The sequence below is a fragment of the Lissotriton vulgaris genome, chromosome 12 (genome assembly GCF_964263255.1).
Source record: "Lissotriton vulgaris chromosome 12, aLisVul1.2, whole genome shotgun sequence".
Taxonomy (NCBI): Eukaryota; Metazoa; Chordata; class Amphibia; order Caudata; family Salamandridae; genus Lissotriton; species Lissotriton vulgaris.
Genome location: NC_141700.1, coordinates 517479344 through 517499650, shown reverse-complemented (window position 1 = coordinate 517499650; position 20307 = coordinate 517479344). Strand labels below are relative to the sequence as shown.

The window sequence follows — 20307 nt, the reverse complement described above, 5'->3', positions numbered from 1 at the left end:
TCGTTCAGTTAGAAGCCTGCGCAGAACTAAACTCAGCGTGGAGGCTGCCGCGGCGGCGCAGGGGGTCAGTGTGCGCGTCAGTCCACCTCTGCTCCCGCAGCATCCGCCTTAATGCCTTCCTAGTCCGAGCTTTGGGATGCATCCCATGCCAGTGGGCGGCAGGATTCAACATCACCTTCCCCCTGGCGTTCTGTTGCTTCCGACAAGTGGGTGCTGCAACTCGTCCGGAGGGTATACTCCCTCCCCTTTGAGTCTACCCCCCAGCCATGCCACCTTAGTTCCACCGCATGTTGGGGGATCACTTCGCGCTTCTCCAACAGGAAGTTATGGCCCTCTTGGCTAAGGGGGCCATCGAGCGCGTTCCTGGGCCAGAAGTAGGACGTGGTTGTTATTCCCACTACTTTCTGGTCCCCAAGAAGGACAAAAGGGGCTTGCGCCCCATCTTGGACCTCGGGAACGTCAATCGCTTCCTCTGGAAGAAGTTCAAGATGTTGACTCTAGCTCAGGTCTTGGCTGCCCTCGACCCTGGAGACTAGATGGTAGCGTTGAGCTTGCAGGACACATATTTTCACATCCCCGTCCGCCGGCCCACCGGTGTTACCTGCGGTTCACGGTAGGCCAGGAGCATTTTCAGTTTGCCGTGCTCCCCTTCAGCCTTACCAGCGCTCCTCGGGTGTTCACTAAAGTGATGGCGGTGGTCGCAGCTCATCTGCGCAGGTCAGGGGTGGCCGTCTTTCCCTACCTCAACGACTGGTTGTTGAAGGCAGGCTCGCCCCAAGCAGTTGTCACCCACTTTCAGACGACGGCTGACCTCCTGTATTTGCTGGGGTTCTCCAACAACGTGCAGAAGGCGCACCTGAGTCCCTCTCTGAATCTCCCCTTCATCGGAGTGGTTCTGGATTCGACACAGTTTCGGGATTATCCTCCCGAGCAGCGAGTCCGGGATATTCAGGCTATGAGTCCGATCTTTCAGCCTCTATCCCGGGTTTCAGTCAGGATGACCCTCCGGCTCCTGGGCCTGATGGCCTCCTGCATCCTGTTAGTGCAACGTGCCAGATGGCACATGCGGGTTCTGCAGTGGGACCTGAAGTTCCAGTGGGCGCAGCATCAGGGCAACCTGTCTGATCACGTCCAGATCTCGGAGGGCACTCCACAACAGTTGCAGTGGTGGTTCACAAATCGCGATTGGGTCAATGGCAGATCCCTCTCCGTTCCCCAGACGGAGCACACAGTGGTGACAGACGCGTCCCTCCTGGGATGGGGAGGCCACTTGGGAGAGGCAGAGATCAGAGGCCTCTGGTCTCCGGCGGAATCCCGGCTCCATATCAACCTTTTGAAGCATTGGGCGATCCGACTTGCACTGAAGGCATTCCTTCCCTCTGTCTGGGGGAGTGTGGTGCAGGTGTTCATGGACAACACCACCGCCATGTGGTACTGCAACAAACAGGACGGGGTGGGGTCGTGGACCCTATGTCCGGAGGCTCTGCACCTCTGGACATGGCTGGAACATCAAGGCATCACCTTGGTGGTTCAACACCTGGCAGATTCTCTGAACGCCAAGGCGGACGAACTCAGCCGCCGGTGCTTCATGAATCACGAATGGCATCTGAACTCGGAAGTGGCGCAAGGTCTCTTTCACCAGTGGGGAGAGCCTTGGTTAGATCTATTCGCCACCGAAGAGAACGTGCAATGTCATCCATTCTGCTTGTTGAAATTTACAAGGCGGAACTTGCTTAGCAATACTTTTCGCCGCGAGTGGAATTGCGGTCTGTTGTACGCCTTTCCGCCTAAACCACTCCTGCCCAGATTGCTGAAGAAGATTCGGCGAGACCGGGCAAGTCATCCTGGTGGCTCCGGATTGGGCACGAAGATACTGGTATCCCGAGCTTCTCAACCTGGCGATCGATCCCCCGATCCGACTGCCTCTTCAGGAGGATTTTCTGTAGCAGCAGCAGGGGACGGTTCTCCACCCAAACCTGTCCAGTCTCCACCTCCAGGCGTGGTAATTGAGCGGCGACAGTTGACAGCTTTCGATCTTCCTCCCGAAGTCTGTGATGACATTTTGGCAGCCAGGCGTCCCTCCACTAAAGCGGTATACGCCTGCAGGTGGAACAAGTTTGTGGCAGGGTGCACAGCGAAGGCTGTGGATCCCCTTTCTGCCACTCTTTTCGAGGTTCTTCTGTTCCTTCTTTCTTTGGCCCAGCAGGGCTCTGTTCTGGACACTATCAAGGGTTATCTTTCGGCGATCTCCGCCTTTCTACGGCTTCCAGATCAGCCTTCTCTTTTTAAGTCCCCGGTTGTTAACCGTTTCCTGAAAAGCATTACGCACACGTTTCCTCCTGTGCTGTTCATAATGCCTCAATGGGACTTAAACCTTGTCTTGACTTATCTGATGTGCGCTCCCTTTGAGCCCCTTCATAACTGTCCTTTGCGTCTTCTCACTCTCAAGATGGCTTTCCTGGTAGCTATCACCTCTGCCAGAAGAGTGAGTGAGCTCCAGGCTCTTTCTTGCAAACCTCCTTTCCTTTCTGTTCATCCGGACAAGGTGTTTTTAAGGACCCGTCCTTCTTTCCTGCCAAAGGTTATCAAGCCCTTCCACATCAGGCAGACCATCACTTTATCCACCTTTTTTCCGCCTCCACCTTCTTTCCGCCTCCTTCAAAAGAGGAAGAGAGGCTCCACCGTCTGGACCCAAAACGTGCGCTCTCGTTCTAGCTGAAGCGCACACAACAGTTCCGGGTGGAGGACCAGCTCTTTGTTGGCTACGTGGGTGCCAAAAAAAGTTGGGCTGTGCACAAACAGCCCATCTCTTGATGGGTCGTTCTGTGCATCAAAGCATGTTACTCATTGGCTAGGAAGGAGCCTCCTGTGGGGCTACATTCCCATTCTACCAGGGTGACGGTAGCCACTACTGCCTTGGGACGTGGCGTTCCCTTGCAGAATATTTGTCAGGCAGCTACGTGGGCTTCACTGCACACGTTTACCAAGCATTTCTGCCTTAACAGTCAAGTCCAGAGAGAGACGGCTTCTTTGGCCGTTCTGTTCTCCGTGACTTTTTGGTGTAATCTTGTTCGCAGACCCACAACCGGGGTTGGTATTGCTGGGGTATCTATTCGAAGGTAAGGAATCTATCACTAACGTGTCTCTTTCAGGTGCCTAAGTTACTACTTGTGTAACGATATATCTGTAAAAGACATTAGTTAGTGGTAGATTCCTTACCGCCCCACCCATCCTCCCCGTTCTGCGAACTGATTTCTAGGGTTAAGGTCATCCCTTTCAGGGTCCTAGTTTCATGGCACCAGTGGTCAGTTTCTTGCATGGTCCTGCGTTCCTGGCGTGGAAAGTTGTGTACAGAACTGATGTCAGTGCGCATGGGTGGCGCCTAAGTAGTCTCCGTGACGTCATCTCGGCGCTTACGACGCCAGTGACGGACGCGGAGCCGTACAACGCCACCTACCGACGCGCAGGGGTACTGCTGACGACAAAACTTACCGGATCCAGTCTGACACCTGGGGATATTCTAAGGTAAGGAGTCTATCACTAACTAATGTCTCTTACAGAAATATTTTTACACAAGTATTAACTTGTGCGTTAAACCAAAAAAGGCGAATGCGTGATTTGGTAACTAAAATGCATCTTCTACAGATTTCAATACAAAATCCTCTAGAACCAGTTTTCACAGAGTTGTTTCAAGGAAACCATTTTTGTCAATACTCAAAAATATCCTTTAGTGAGCTCATGGAACATTTTTAATTCTGGCAGCAGGAAGGCGCTGCTACCTGAGTGCTGACAAAGATTCATTTTCAGTTTGTTCATCAGGACATTGCAACATATGCTTGACTGAGGTCACACTCGTGTACAGGTTTCAGAATGTTGAGCTAGTGGCTTTAAGCACTTCATTTTGGGATGTGTGGCTGGCAAGTCGTGGGCTTGATTCGTAATGCAGCTTTCATTACTTCTGGGATGGAATAAGTGTCAGTCAGTTGGCAATATTATCACATGCTAATTACCCTGCCAGGAATCTGTGCTATTCTTAATCAAAGTTAAATCGCATTCCACATTTAGCAGTTCTCAGATGAGTGACATGACTGAGCTACACCCATGCAGGAAGCCACCGGGCCTGAAGAAATGGCAAATGTGGATGTGGTTGCCTTGAAATAACTTTGCAAGAAATGGTGCTCCAGCATACAGAGAATACAAGCATTCCTTCAGTGTTCAGAAAACATAGAATGTGTGGCTGATGGGCAACGTCCGGCATAAAAGTCACTCCAACGGAAACAATGCCTCGTAATAGCATATGCTGTAATAACAAGGACATGCTTTCAGTTCTGTTCTGAACTTGTCAAATCCACTAACATACCAATGTGCATTGTAATGTGCAATGTGCATTGTAAAATGCAACATTTTTTAAGAATTCCCGCCAAACTCCTTTGAGAAGAATAAACATAATCTCTAAAATGATTGTTCCTAAATGTCTTTACTAATTATAGTAATTAGCTGGGTCCGAGTCGTGAAAGGGGCACCCTTGAATGGGGCACTAGAGAGACATCCGGTAGACAGCATGGTTACCAGTTTGTATTGTCACACTGGAAGAAGCAGTGCATATGGTAATGGTTTCATTGTGCAATGTTTTCTCAGTGGCAATCTGTCATACACATTATCAGACTTAAGCTGCTTTGGACAGACCCAGGCTTAGTGTGAAGGAAGAATTATCAGTTTCAAGTATTTTGCTGCCAAACTGCTCTTGTTTGAAGAGGCAGGACACAGCGATGCAATGCTTCTACAAGGAGAGCGCTTGTGTACTGCCTCTGCATAGTCACCATCTTGGAGAAAAGCCAAACAAGCCACAAGTTCAAGCAATTCTACATCTGTCTTGCTATGCACTCTGAGAAACTGATCATAGAGGTGTTTGTTTTTAAGTAAAAGGAGTATGACTGGTTAGATGTAAATTGTATGTTCAGACTTCACATAGCTGAGCTATCTCTCAGTCTTACTGTAGGTCAGCCACCAGACACCTGAGCTGTCCCTCAGGTGACAATGCTCTATAAAGAAAAATCAATCTACAACCCATCATTTCTTCTAAAATTGCCACCAGCCCTACGTTTAATGCTTGAGGGCCCCCGCTACATAGATTGAAACCATATATATGGAAGATTTGAGTTGTTACTAGAAATTATAACGAATGCCATCAGGCATCTTGGCACTGAGCTAACGGCATCAGAAAAGATATGAAGGTAATTAATAGAACAGAGGAATTTTAAGAGCCTTCCTAAACAATGAATGGTCCTCTATTTTGCTCAGCCCAGAAAAGTGTGCATTCTAAATAGATGAAGCAAGAAAATAAACTTCTTGACAAGTCATGCTGCCATATTCTGAACTCCTTGAAGCTTGTAGATAGCGGACTCCGAAGGTCAAGGTGGCAAGCATTGGCATACCTCAATCTTGAATTGGTGGTACCATTACAGCACAATCTTTCATGTGGCACATGATTGAAAGGTTATTTTTTCGAGATCCTCATTTGAAGGTAATAGGACAGCACAATTGTAATCGTAGAATGATGCAGGGGGAAATGTCATCATTGTGTCTGACGTCATTCATGCCAACGACATAACCAGTTTAGGGGCTTATTTACAAGGCCCTTGCTCCGCCTGTTATGGCTAAAACTCCTCAGGATCGTACGTTGCTTAAAATGGTTCACCTCTCAACACCACCATGGTCTGCATTGTAAGTACACAGACTCCATGGAGTGTTTAAGCGGGGGAAGGGAAGGAAGGGGACAGCAGGGAGGAAGACCTGAAAAAGGAACAAGACCGGTATAATTAATAATACAACCTATAGTGTCTTCCTTTCCTACCCTCACTCTACAATACAGTAGCTAGATTACTGAATAGAAATACATGTAAAGAATGAAAAAACCTCTTCTTCTATTCTGTAATTTGCATAGGACATGAAGTGGATTTGTAGCTAGATCAATTAGTCAATTCCTTGTGCAGAGACAGGGGTGCGGAAGAGCCATCCTCCTTCTCACTCTAAGTACACCAGCTTCAGGACATAAAAAGAAACACACATGACTAATTGACCATATTTGAAAAAACACCCCAAAGAAATCAGGAATCAAATAATCCTACCTCTGTTTCAATGATTCTTGAACAGAGGTCTGAGTCTCCATTGTCAATCCTCAATGAGCGCACCACACTGTCTCACACTCACTCTCTGCTCCTTGTCCTTTTCTGTGGACGAGTTAACATCACTCTTGTATACCCACAGGTAACAGATTTTTACAACCCCATAGGTCCGGGCAGTGAATCAAGGCTACTAAACTCAGTGAGTACCGCAGACAATGTCGCCCCTTTTGATTTAAGGAAAACAAGGTTGTTTTCCCCGCATGAACCGTTTGGTTCACCAACATGGGAAAGCGTTTCTGAACTCGTTTGCAAATGCGCCAGAAAGGTACTACCCCTCCTCCCCGATTGTCAAAGAACAACGTAGCTGGAAGCACTAACCTTTGGAAAAGGGTGGAGGGATCTGGCTGCTAGATTGCTCCGCAAGGAACTGGACCTCCTGTTCCGCCAACGGAGCAACTACGGAAACAGAATCAATGCCCCCTTGGTCGCCACCTCTCGAAAAGGGACTCCCCGTTAAGACCCGGAAAGATTTGAAAGGTTAGCGGTGCTGGAAGTACCCTTACCCGACTCTTATCTTAAACGAGGCTCCTCCGGTAAGGTAATCAGTGGCTTCTCGATGCCAGCGAGCTTCTTTGAGGAAACGACTCAGGCGCGTGCTGACGTCACAGACGTCGGAACCGCCGAGACTCATGGGCAATGTAGTTTTTGTTTAGTCAGGGCTTTCGTGCAGTAGCCCGTCTTGGCAGTGTTCTTTTCCTTCCTTGCAGATGAGTTGCAACGCCGCCGGTGCGTCACTTTTTATATGATTAAAAAGTGAAGCTCCGGCAAGGCCAGAGGCTTGTTAATAAGCCTCTTAGTGCTTAAACTAGGTCTTAAACTATCTGGCTAGCATATGGTAACCTGTGCTCCTCAGGATGTTTAGAAAGCTGATGAGCCAGAACTTCTCACTAATTTTAGTAACTGCTGTAAAAAGAAAGGCGGCCTGTAGTCAGCCTTTGCCTTAAGGTTCAAGCTTGACAATGTAGGAAAGTGGGTTTCTGTTGCAGAACCCCCCACTTTTTGCCAGACTACTGATGCATTTTGACTTGATGTGCCCTGGGTCCCTGCCAATCATGTTCCCAGGGCCTGTGTTCTTTCCCCAAAACTAACCCACTTTGCATCTCTAGCCACAGGTCAGCCCCTGGTAAATGGTACCACAGGTACCCAGGGCACTGTGACCAGGGAAGACCTCTAAGGGCTGCAGCACTTATTGTGCCACCCTTAGAGGCCCAGTACCTTTACACACACACACACTGCCTTTCCAGGATGCACGTTTTGGTGCAGAACAAAGTGAAGAGTCAACATGGCACACATCCCTGTGTGCTATGCCTACAACCCACTGCCCTGGCATAGATCAGTCACCTCTCTGGCTGGGTGCACTATACCAGTGGTGAGGGTACAGGTGCATGAGCCTTGTATCCCTACAGTGTCTAAGTTCATTCTTAGACATTGGAAGTGCAATGCTGCCATTAAGAGTATATGGTGCTGGGAGTTTGTCATTACAAACTCCACAGCACCACAATGGCTGCATGCACATCCTGGGACGAGGTGCTAAGCCTTCTCCCCCAGGATGGGCAGAGTTCAAGAAGGGGAAGCTTCAAAGGCTTGCCCCACTATGTGAGCTTCCCTAGGCAACTTGACGCTTTCAGCAACTGGTCCCCACTGGTTCTGACCCCCACTTTGGGTGGGAGGACCGGTGGGAAAAACAAGTGAGGAAGAGAGGTGTGCCCACCTCTTTCAACTCCACCCCTCAGGTGGGTGAGGCGAGGTGAAGCACAACTCTGTCCACGCCATCTTGAAGATGGGGGGACTCAGACAGCCAGGGACAGGCTCATGCCCCCCTCCCACCAGAGGGTGACATAATAGGGGGTATACCCACACCAGGGAAGGGATCCATTGGTCCCTGCCTTTTACCTACCTGTAACACCCCTAAATCTAGTATTTAGGGCCACCCCATAACCTTGCTTCCTCAGACAAGAACCTGCAACAAGAAGGACTGAACAGCTGTGTAGCAGCTAACAAGAGAAAGACGCCCACTGACTTGACCCCAGCCCTACCGGCCTGTCTCCACCTTGAACCAGTTCATGCAAAATCCTGGTGTGTCCTGCAGCCAGTAACCTCGAAGACCCCAGAGGACCTGCCTGCCTTCAAGCCCAAAGACTTTGTCTCCTGTGAACAATGGATTTGTGCATCTGCAACCTCTGGCTCCGGCTGGACACCACGGATCCGCCCCACTCTGCACCCACCGTCCACGGTCAAGCTCGAGTGGGCAAACATCACGAGGAGGTCCCCCAGGCGATCCTGACCAGAGATCCGGTGACCGTTGACCTGCCTCCAGCCGACTCCTGCAGTCTAAATCCAGAATGCACTCCTAACCGCGACCAGGAGCTGGTATGAAGATCCGACCCCAAAAGGCACCCCTGCACCCGACGTCCCTCAGCCTCGTGTGCCCAAACCGGCGGTGCCTAACCAACCCCTAACTTCCCAACTTACCTCTCTAAGTGGTGGTCACACCCAGAAGACCTTCATCTCCCTGCCTGCAGCGCTTTTGCAAACCGGAGGTTCCCCATTGAAATCAACAGGGCGTCCGACGTCGAAACAGCACCCGGCAACCGGCCGCCCTAGTGCTGCTGTGGGTGCACCTTTGGTGCTAATCTGTTTCCCCATTTGCCCTGAGCTAAAGTCCAGGAGCTTTGCTCCCACAGCCAAGTGGCCTGCTAGTCAGCAGTCACCAACCGGAGGCCCCCTATCCCCCATTAGATAACATTGGACCTCAGCACTCTGCATCCGGCTGCCCTAGTGCCGCTGAGGGTGTAACAAGAGTGCATCCTTAACCCTGGGGGACCCCTGAGTCTACCCCCAGAACCTCAACTCCCACTATCAAATTCTTACCTCAAAACCGATAACACTATTTTCCTCCATAGGATAACATTGACTATTTTTTTTCTGTGAAAAGTTTCTAAGTGTGGAGTTTGAGAAACTAAAGAAATTCTTTAAAATTACATAATCTAACAAAAAAGATTTTTACTTACCTGTTTTCAGGAAATCTCCCAGAGTAGTATCTAGGTATACCACTCTGTGTAAGCCTAGTATTCTCAAAAGTTACTTACCTGCTGTTTTACTGAAAAGGATATTCAAGTCTATGTACTGCATTTACTAAGTATTGCATTCCTCTGCATCCAAACTGTAAATCAAATCAAAGTGCATATACAATTATCATTCAAACTTTATTTCAATTACATTACTACTGTAAAGTACGTATTGCTTACCTGTGCCTGGCTTGCTTGGTTCCATGAAAAGAAAATAACTATAAGAATATTTTTATACAAAAACAATTGGTCTGAAGTTCAGTCTTTGAGTGTGTGAATTAATTTGCTGACTGAGTATGTATATCAAATGCTTAACACTGTCCTCTGATACTGCCTTCCTGCTCGACCACACTACCACAAATAGAGAGTGAGGTGCTATCTAACTTTACCTCTCCCTACCTTTGGGGTTCCACTGGACTCCGTGCACACTATACCTCACTTTGGTATAGTATATACAGAGTCAGCTTCCTACAGACATCTTTAAAACAGATTGATGTCCACTGTAAGGATGAAGATAAAAGTAGAGTTGTGACTGGACATACATCATTTAAGGAGGGATTAGACTTTCTCCTCTTCCTTAATTGGAAGCGCAGCATGGGCAGTGAGAAAAAGCGCAAAGGCTTGCAATCATGCTGCTTCAGACAGGGTTTATGTTTATGTTTTCTATACCGCACAAATGGCCTCAAGACGTGGTATCATGGCGCTCCTGAAACTGAGCTCTTGAGGCCTAAAGAAAATTTACATAAGGGTCAAAGAGGGTAATTGTCCTTGCTTCTCAACATTGAACAGAATTGTATTTTGCTGTTTTTAAACTTTTTGAAATTTAGGTGTAACTGCATCAAGTTCCAAGGCTCTACAGTAATTACAAAGAGCATCTGCACTCCAACTCTAGATATTTTTGAAGTCTAAGGATAGAGAGTTGATATTTTAAAGCGAATCTTGTAGTTCTAGTCAGGGATGTCTAGAGAAGAGCGAAGTCGTGTAGTCGTCTGTGCTGTGCCAAAGTATTGCCTTATGACACAAGCATAACGCTTTATAAAGTCATCTTTTGTGATCCGGGAGCCAGTGCAATTTGCATAAGTAGTCTACAACCAAAGTTCTCTGACTCAAACGAGCACCATTCTGGCTGCAGCATTTTGGACTGCTTGCAACTTTTGAGTAGTTTGTTTTGGATGGCCTAGAAATAAAGAGTTCTTGCATTCCAAACGTGACAGAATCAATGCTTCAATGATGGTAATTTTCCAAAAGGAAGAAGAGGTGGAATTTTCGGGGTAATCTTCATTAGTTGCATAAAGGTGCCTAGGAGCTTCTTAATGTGTGCAGTGAGGTACAGAATAGTCACAGACCACCACAAGATGCCTTGCCTAGGAGAGCGGGTGGGAAGAGGCCTCAACTCAGATGACCACCAATGTTGGGTCCATAGAGATTGATTTCCAAATATCACAGTTCCTAAGTCTGCCAGCCTTTTCAACTGAATCAAGTGGAGACCGTGCAAACATGGACGCTCAGTTGAGCAGTATGAGGGCTGCTGTACTTCCCATACTCTAAATAGTATGTATATCCTTAGTGGCCTTAGGTAGTACTGTTTCCTTACCAAGGCCCTGTCTAATGCCTGACTGAGCTGGATGAAGCGTATGTGCACTTTCTAAATAGGTACCAAGTTGTTTATTCACTACAGTTTCAACCATTTTTCGAATTATGGGAAACCAAGATATTGGTCTATAGTTTGTCATTATGTATGGATCTAGTAAGCGCTTCTTTAAGCAAAGAGTCACACTGGCAACCTTCCAAGCTTAGGGGCAGTGTCCGCCCGTAATGATGCATTACAAATCTCCAAAATGACTGACTGGGTGGTCTCCGAGGTTTTTCAAGTGAGCAATCGGACATGGGTCAGTTGGAGAACAAAATCAAAGCTTTGACCAGATGCGTTCTACTTCTTAAAGAGGAACGTCGGCTCTTTATGTGAAATCAGATATTCAAGATAACCGTGCATTGGATGTGGATCGTTACAAAGGCTGCCGCTCTGTTTATCTGCCAACTTCTCTTCTTATTGGTACTGACCCGATTACCTCTGTAGTGCCCTGAACAAGTCCTTTAACAGGACTAAACACCTGGGCTGTATCTTTGTGAAAACTGATGAAATTGGAATTAAATTAAATTAAAAGAAAACGTTGAATAAGATTGGTGCTGGATCAAAAATAACATTGTGTGGTGCACCTGTGCTTAGGTTTTAGATTGTTATGATCCCACAGGGATTTGCACTGTGATGGTGGGTGCTTTTCAGTGTGCACACAGACCCCAATAAAAATAGAGGGCCTAGAATATCAGAGGGATAGCAGGCATGGTGCTGTAGTTCTGAGGGTTCCACTGTCAAACTTGTTTCTGCAGCACTGTGTTGCATGAATGAGAAAGTCAAATAGTGACTTATCTGCTGGGAGATGCTGCTGATTTCCTCTCTCCCTGCAGGGCCTACATTTTGTACTGGAAGTTGCTCCTTTTCCTGGACAAAAATTATGCTTTAATACTTCTCCCACTTTGATTGTGTGCTGTACAGTCAAAGGCGCTGGAAGTAAGGGTGCGGGGTGCCATACCCCCAATATAACCATGCTGGAGTTCTAAAGCTGAATGCACAATAAAGATGCTGTTACATTTTGATTTTATCTTGTCACATTTCCTGTGTTTTCAATGACAAGGGTCAAATGTCCGGCTAAGTCTTCTGACAAATTTCTAGTGTTTTAATTTGGAGATTTGTGTTTACTTGTCTTTCTGTGAGTGAAAAGTGAGAGGATTTTGTAAAGTTAACTATGTGACAATCAACCCTGGGGTACCGGGAGTAAGAAAGAAAAGGCTCTAGAATGTCTAATTTTTTTCTAACACACAACACGATTGAAATACTTCAAGATAGCCCAAACGAAGCACATTTAATGTAGTTTTGAAGTGTGATGGGATCAAAGATGTTAATAGATCAAAACAAATCAAGACACTTTACATGTTACATGGTGATGTGCAAATGATAAATATTCACTGAAGCCCCACACCTTATCTACTGTTTGTGTCCTATATAGGTTTATCAGTAAAACTGCATGTCTTTGCAAATGTAGTAGCCATATCAATGGAAAATGGGCTGTCTTTAGATGACTGTGTGCTACCTACCACGCCACCCCATGCTTTGGTAATATATTTGCAACTGTGTGTTGCAAAATGCACCGTGTGCTACATACCACCCCCTGCTGAATGGGCATGCCTCATTCGCTACACTTGTTCTTTGCTTGACGCGTGGGGAGAGCAGTTGCTGTGGTGCCTATGGGGGGAGTAGGTGCGGTGCAGGGCACGCACCCTGTGATACAGCCCTCTCACCCTCATGGTCTCTCGTGCATAACCTCCTCTGCATGTGATGGCGCTGATACTCAATGGCAACCACGTATCTCCCTCCCCGGCCACCATGTTGGGTGCGTAGACTTTATAAACAGAGCAGGTGCCCACAGCCTAATCAGCAGCTGAGAATCCGGTATCTTTCGTTTGCACAAGGAGTTCTTCTTTAAGCATGTTATTTTATGTGAGTGCTCTGCAATAGAATTTTTACGTGAACGAACTCTCGAGCATTTTGCGTAACAAGCAAAATGCAGGGAATTGCGTGGGATTTCGCTAGCATACGCAAAATTCTCCTGCTCCTAATTATGTCCCTGCTGCATTGGTTAAACAACATTGAGGCATTTTCTTCTGCCTTTATGTCGACTTTCAGCTCAAAAATTACTTTTGCTGTCTACAGTTGGTACTCCTGTTTGTGCTGTTTTGTGTCACACGAACACCTGCGCAAACCAGTATCATCATTGATTTGGATTCCAATTGGTTAGGTTGGAGAAGTTGTTGTAGAAAAGTAACTGGGGAGACAAACTCCTTAGGCGCAGGGTCTTCATTTCAGTTACCTTGCATTGCAGGAAGGCTCCTTCAGCTAATCAAGTAAGTTGCAGATTTGCGGTACCATCTTGAAAGCGGACGCCATCTTAATGGCATAGCTCATATTTATTTTCCAATAATAAACAATTTGGTATTAGTAGTGGGCAAATGGCTTACACCTCAGGCATACGGGCGATAGGAAACTCCTCTTCCTGATGGATACATCTGCCAGTGGATTCCTCACCTTGTGAATATCCCCTGCGTAGCAGCCATTCGGACTTTTTTGTAGCTCTTCACACCGGCGAGGTCATGGACGACGTCACAGAGGGTACGACTCCGCTCGCGACCCCACTTACGTCACTGGATCCATAATAGGGCCTCGTCGGCGTGATGACGTCAGCTCCCTTTTTTCCGCGCCGTCGACGCCAACGGTTTCTTTGGGACTCTCCGTAGTAACATTGTATTTCTTGCTGTTTTCCTTTGTTTCTCCTCCTCCTCTTCTTCCTCTACCTCCCCTCCTATCACCGCAGCAAAGCAGCCCTAGATTCCCCATTCCGGATCATGTTGGCCCTGTAGGGGGTCGGCTTACTCATTTTCTGCAAGATTGGGAATCGGTTACTACAAATCTATGGGTTCTCAATCTTGTAGAAAATGGGTATGCTCTTCCCTTTCGGGAATTCCCTCCAAATTACCCTACTTGTCAAGGGGCTTGCTCAGAAGAACATCTCAATCTCCGTCGGGAGGAAGTTCTGACCTTGTTAAAGAAAGGTGCGATAGAGGTGGTTCCCGAGCAGGAATGGGGTCAGGGATGCTACTCCCGGTATTTCCTGATTACCAAGAAGAATGGCAGGTTACGTCCAATCCTGGATCCCAGGATCTTGAATCTTTATCTGAAACAAGAGAAGTTCAAGATGCCTACCCCTGCCCAGGTTCTTCAGGCGCTGCTGGAAGAAGACTGGATGGTGTCCATTGACTTGCAGGATGCATATTTCCACATCCCTATCCTGAAGTTGCACAGGAAGTATCTCAGATTCATGGTGGGATCGCAACATTATCAGTTTGCGGTTCTCCCGTTTGGACTTACTACTGCACCTCCAGTCTTCACCAAGGTGATGGCAGTGGTGGCAGCCCATCTCAGAAGATCGGGATTCCAGTTTTTCCCTATCTGGACGATTGGCTAATCAAAGCGGAGTCATCAGAGAGGGTTTGTCATCATCTGCAAGTGACAAACCATTTGTTGTACAGGTTGGGGTTTTCGATAAATGTACCCAAATCTCACCTGGTGCCCTCACAGCGCAACCTGTTTATAGGGGCGGTACTGGACACTACTGTCTGTCGAGTATTCCCTCCGCCTCAAAGGATTCTCGACATTCAGGAAATGATTCCTTTGTTTTACAATGGAGCGGTCGTTCCAGTCCTGAAGGTCCTTCGTCTGCTCGGTCTGATGGCTTCCTGCATTCTGTTGGTCAACCATGCACGCTGGCACATGAGGGCGCTTCAGTGGTGCCTCCGCAAGCAGTAGTATCAGCACAACGGAGATCTCAGGGAGTCAGTGAGGATCTCCAGAGAAGCTGCAGCGGATCTGTCTTGGTGGAGTGTGGAAGGCAATCTGTCTCAAGGAAAGCCTTTCCATCTTCCTCCATCGGTTGCCTCAGTGATAACGGATGCATCCACTCTAGGGTGGGATGCTCATCTGGGGGATCTGGAGATCAAGGGTCTTTGGTCTCCAGAGGAAAGGTTGCTTCATATCAACCTTCTAGAGTTGCTGGCGATTCGTCTGGCGCTCCAGGCCTTCCTCCCTTCTCTTCGCGGTAGGTCGGTTCAGGTCCTTACGGACAACACTACCGCAATGTGGTATGTCAACAAGCAGGGAGGAGTAGGGTCGCAGTGTCTTTGCAGAGAGGCTCTGCGTCTCTGGTCCTGGGTTCAAGACCATCAGATTTGTCTGATGGCAAATCATCTGGCCGGAGTTCTGAACGTGCGTGCAGACAGTCTCAGTCGGCAGTTCTCTTCATCCAGAGGTGGTGTTCGCCACTCACGAGAACGCTCACTGCCCGTCATTCTGCAGTCTCCAGTTTCCGATGCAGGGAGCTTTGGGGGATGTGTTTCAGTTGGGTTGGGGCTCACAGCTCCTTTACGCTTTTCCTCCAATACCCTTGATTCCTCGGGTTCTGAGGAAGATTCGCCAAGACCGGGCCCAAGTCATTTTGATGGCCCCGGATTGGCCAAGAAGGGTGTGGTACAAAGATCTTCTCCCCCTCTCCTCGTGCCCGCCGCTCCGTCTCCCTCTCAGGGCAGACCTCCTCTCTCAGATGGAGGAGCAGGCTCTACACCCCCACCTCCAGAGCTTACACCTTCATGCCTGGAGATTGAACGGGGCAACCTGAATTCTTTTTCTATCCCGCCTGATGTGGTGAAAGTTATTCTTTCTGCCAGGCGGCTTTCCACCAAGTCAATTTATTCTTATAGATGGTCTGAATTTGTCTCATGGTGTGAAGAGAAATCTATTGACCCCTTAAGAGCTGGTTTGTCCAATATTCTTCAATTTGCTCTTTCTTTGGCCCAGCAGGGTTTTGCTGTGGCTACTGTAAAAGGTTATTTATCGGCCTTGTTCGCATTCCTTTGTTTGCCGGACCAGACGTCTTTTTTTAAGTCCCTTATTGTGTTAAGTTTCCTTAAGGGTCTTACCAACAAATTCCCTCCTACTCCTTTTATTGTGCCTCAATGGGACTTAAATCTTGTGTTAACCTACTTGATGGGTTCACCCTTCGAACCTTTGCACAAGTGTCCCATGAGACTGCTGTCTTTCAAGACTGTTTTTTTTTTGTTGCAATTACCTCAGCAAGGAGGGTAAGTGAGCTTCAAGCTCTAAGTTCAAAACCCCCCATTCTTGACCATTCATGCTGAAAGAATGGTTCTCAGGACCAGGGCTGCTTTTCTGCCTAAGGTGGTAACTCACTTCCATCTCGGGCAGTCTATTACCCTTCCTACCTTCTATTCTCCCCCTCACCCTTCCTAGGAGGAGGAGCGGCTTCCCCGTCTCGACCCTAAGAGGGCGGTGAGCTTTTGTCTCGATAGGACTAAAGACTATCGTGTGGATGACCAGCTTTTTGTTGGATTTGCTGGCTGCAGGAAAGGAAGAGCGGTGCACAAGCGTACACTTTCAAGGTGGATTTTCTTGTGCATTAAGATCTGCTACGCACTGGCTGGTAAGGAACCTCCAGAGGGTATAAGAGCACACTCTACTAGAGCAAAGTCTTCTACATCTGCTTTGTCTAGGGGTATTCCTTAGAAGACATTTGCAGAGCGGCAACCTGGGCCTCCCTCCACACTTCGCAAAGCATTACTGCGTAGATTCCGAAGTGAGGAGGGACGGCCACTTTGCGCATTCTGTCCTTCAAGATTTTCTGGTATAGAAGGGTGGACATCCTCCTCCGGGAGTGGGGACTGCTGTGGGAATCTATTCACAAGGTGAGGAATCCACTGGCAGATGTATCCATAAGAAGAACAAGTTACTTACCTTCGGTAACGCTTTTTCTGGTGGATACAGTATCTGCCTGTGGATTCCTCAATGACCCATCCGCCTGCCCGTTGTCCACTCTACTATACCTGCAAGTATTTATGTCGTATTTTCCAATGGAAATGTTTAATTATGTTTACCTTTTGAGTTGTCTTCACACTATGTGTGTTGGTTAGAATACTGTGTACTGTGTATATTACACTTGTCTATGTCGGTCCGTCTGTGTGCCTCGGGGACACGGAAAAAAGGGGCGGAACGGACGTCATCACGCAGACGAGGCCCTATTATGGATCCAGTGACGTCAGAGGGGTCGCGAGCGGAGTCGTACCCTCTGTGACGTCGTCCATGTCCTCGCCGGCGTGGAGAGCTACAAAAAATTCCGAATGGCGGCTGCGCAGGGGATATTCACAAGGTGAGGAATCCACAGGCAGATACTGTATCCACCAGAAAAAGCGCTACTGAAGGTAAGTAACTTGTTCTTTAGTAACGTTGGTGCAATTGTAAATATCTATTCTGTGCTATACTTAGAATGGAATAAAAACCGAAACAGTTTTGTGATACGCCTTCGTAGCTTTAATGAATATACAAAATAAGGGTATCAAAACTTTCTTACATTGTGAGGAAAAATACCATTTGGTAATTGGTTTTTTTTATTAGTTTTTTTTATTGTTGATGTTTTAGAGACCTTTATTAGTACTGTCCAAAATGTACATCCATTTACATTCCCTTATGTTAAGGAGGTTTCCAGTGTCACTGCCCCTTCTTGGAATATTTATATATTTTTTGTATAAATTTTTATTTTATTTTGACAATAACATAACATATAGAACATAATATGAGTACTTGACATGATCAGTTGTAGAGCAATTTCAGTTGGTCAGTGTTTATAATACATATCCACTACAGGGCTATACATTGAGGGACACGAAAGATTCAACTGTATATAGATCATGACATCAAACGCACACATTTCCTGTACAACGCCAAATGGGTCATAGGTTACCTCATTCAGGGTTCTTCGCTCCGCCTCCCAGACAATAAACCCTCATTCTCTGCCTCTCCCTCCAACTCTAAGCCATAATATTTCAACCATGGTATCCATATTTTCTTACATTTCTGTGAGCAGCCCCTAGCTTTGTATGTCACCTGTTTTGCAACCATGTATAGGTCCAGAAATGTCCTCCATTCCTTTAGTGTGGGCGTTTGTTGCACACCCCAATACTACGCTAAGTCACGCTTGCCCACTACTAGTCCCAGGTTAGCCAGTAGGAATTTTCGTCGTGGGATATCTACCTCTGTGGAAATACCCCCCCCCAAAAAAAGAAACTTTGGCTCCATTTCTATCTGGACCTCAAATATACTATTAAGTTCATTCACGACCTTCCTCCAGTAGTCCTGGATTTCCCTACACTCCCATATGGTATGTTTGAAAGTCCCATCCATCCCATGACATCTAAGGCGTTTCGGACTATCCGCTTTCCCCATTTTGTGAAGTCGGGCTCTGTCAAAATATGCTCTATGTAAAATTTTATATTGAATGAGGCGTAATCGAAGCTTGATTGCCACCTCCTGAGGGTGCATGAGAGCGGCCTCCCAATCTATGTCTTCCAATGTTCTGGTAGTCTCCTCCCACTTGGTTCGAAGTGGACCAAGCTTATCCAGCATATTATTGAGTAAGGTTTTATATGTATAGGAAAAAAGTTTAGCCGGGATCTCCTCTTGTAGTAGACGACCCTCCAGTGGGGCATACTCTGGTATTGCCTCCCCCTCTAATCCCTCCCCCATCCATGCATGTTTAAAATTAAGATATGCATAAATTTGTGTAGCATGGAGTTGATATCTGTCTTTGAGTGTCTCAAACGGGGCCAACACCCCCTCTCTAGAAGGTCCCCTATCTTGGAAATGCCAATTAGGTCCCACTTTTAAAAACCTCTAAGCTTCCCTATTTCGAACAGTCTATTCTCTTCCAATAGCGGGGTCTCCCATGTGCATTTCTTGTCTGGTAATTGTTTTTGAGCGTGCATTATTAGCACATGTGTACATGGTACTGTTAGCAGGCGCAAGCCTGTGTTCCGTTTAGAACGCCTGCGGAGGAGGGCGAACCATTGGTGTTTGTGTGCGGATTTGGGAGACTTCACCTGCCTGCATTGCTCAATTTCAGTGGATTTTGAAAATAGATTTTTCTAATTTACCACACCTTTGAGTCACATGTGGTATTTTATGGGCAGGAAGAATTGAAGATGATTTTGTGACTTTGCGTTGGTATCAGTTGCACTTTATATCTGCAATACCGCAGCCGTCACTGTTTTTTTTTTTAATAGTCACTGTGTTTGTAAAAAATATTATTAATCAATATTATTAATCAACTGTAGTTGCGTCCAGTTTAAACAAGCATTAAAAATGCAAAAGGTCTTGCCTTTCATTAAGTTAAAGCCATTAGCTTTGCTATTCAATACCATTAGCAAAGCAAATGGCTTTAACTTAACACCTTGCGCGCGGTGTTAATTCTCCCGCTCGGGAGAATTAATGAGTGGGCGGGATTCGGACAGCCCCCAGCCGTTGTTAGCACATGGCTACCGCGACGCGTGACGGCCGGGGGCATTCGTGAGCACCGAAGGGGTTAATCAAAGGCACAACCTAATGTATTTTCAATATTTAAGTCAGCCTCGCCATGGCCAACCCTGCAGGGCTGCAGGCTATGAGTGCCACTGTAGACATGGCAGCTGGCATAGCCCATGCCAAAGAAGACAGCATTACGCGCACTGCTGCATGAAGCCACATGTTTATGCTCCCTGGTCAGATCTGAGAGGAAGAAGGTGCAGGCGTTACTGCTGGGCACCTGGTTTGCCGCTGTCCTTAATGACCACCATGCAGGTTAGACTCACTCCCGTGGGCCTGCAACAGCTAAATATGCACAGCCAACATGACATCTCATCAGCAAATATGATAAAAATCACAAAATTCAATAATTATTAAAAGGAGATGGGACACCCCTTCTTAAGCCAATAGGCGTGCAATACAAGCAGTCCTTTGGCAGGAGCGCCCAACGTATCACCAGTCAAATGCTGTTTTTTCTTTTTATCTCTCAAGTCTGGCGATAGCTGCTAAGGGAGATATGACAGATTGATTTCATTAATGCCTATAATTACAGTGATATACGCAGCAGTATGGTTATTCCCGCAGCTCACTCCTTTGTAGATGACCCTACAGAAGCAGCAGAGCACTGCAGTTTCAGCTTGCATGCAGATCTCTTTCAGAGGGCAGGGGAGTGTTGACTTGTGCTCATCTTTTGTTTTGAGAGCATGATCAAACCTGCTTCCCGTTGCGTTTGGGGAGGCCGGTCGTCCTTGTGGGCCTGCCTACCTCTTCTGTAGCTGCAGCCCTGAGTGTATCCCTCCTTAGGATCAGTTTGCCCAGGCTTCAAGCTAAAGATTGACTGTTTCACTCATTCTTTTGTTTCAGATGTTCCGGCACACAGAGAGCCTCTTTCCCATTTTATTGAGGACCCTGTCAGATGAGTCGGATGAGGTGAGTGCTTCCGGCAGTGCCGGAAGAATGTAACTGGCAATTAAAACATGTATATTTCAGGCCGCTGTCGGTGTTCTCTCACAGGGCATGTGGTATGACTTCAACCTCA

The 20307-nt window shown here is 47.1% G+C and overlaps 1 protein-coding gene across 2 annotated transcripts in view; it reads left to right on the top strand.

Annotated features, from left to right (window-relative positions):
• The window catches only part of VAC14 (VAC14 component of PIKFYVE complex), a 1981056-nt gene that overhangs the window by 1075290 nt on the left and 885459 nt on the right, over positions 1-20307 (top strand). For both annotated transcript variants that reach the window (XM_086945294.1, XM_086945293.1), the window contains exon 13: positions 20133-20198. In XM_086945294.1, the coding sequence (XP_086801420.1) occupies positions 20133-20198 (66 nt within the window). The remainder of the gene's footprint in view (positions 1-20132; positions 20199-20307) is intronic.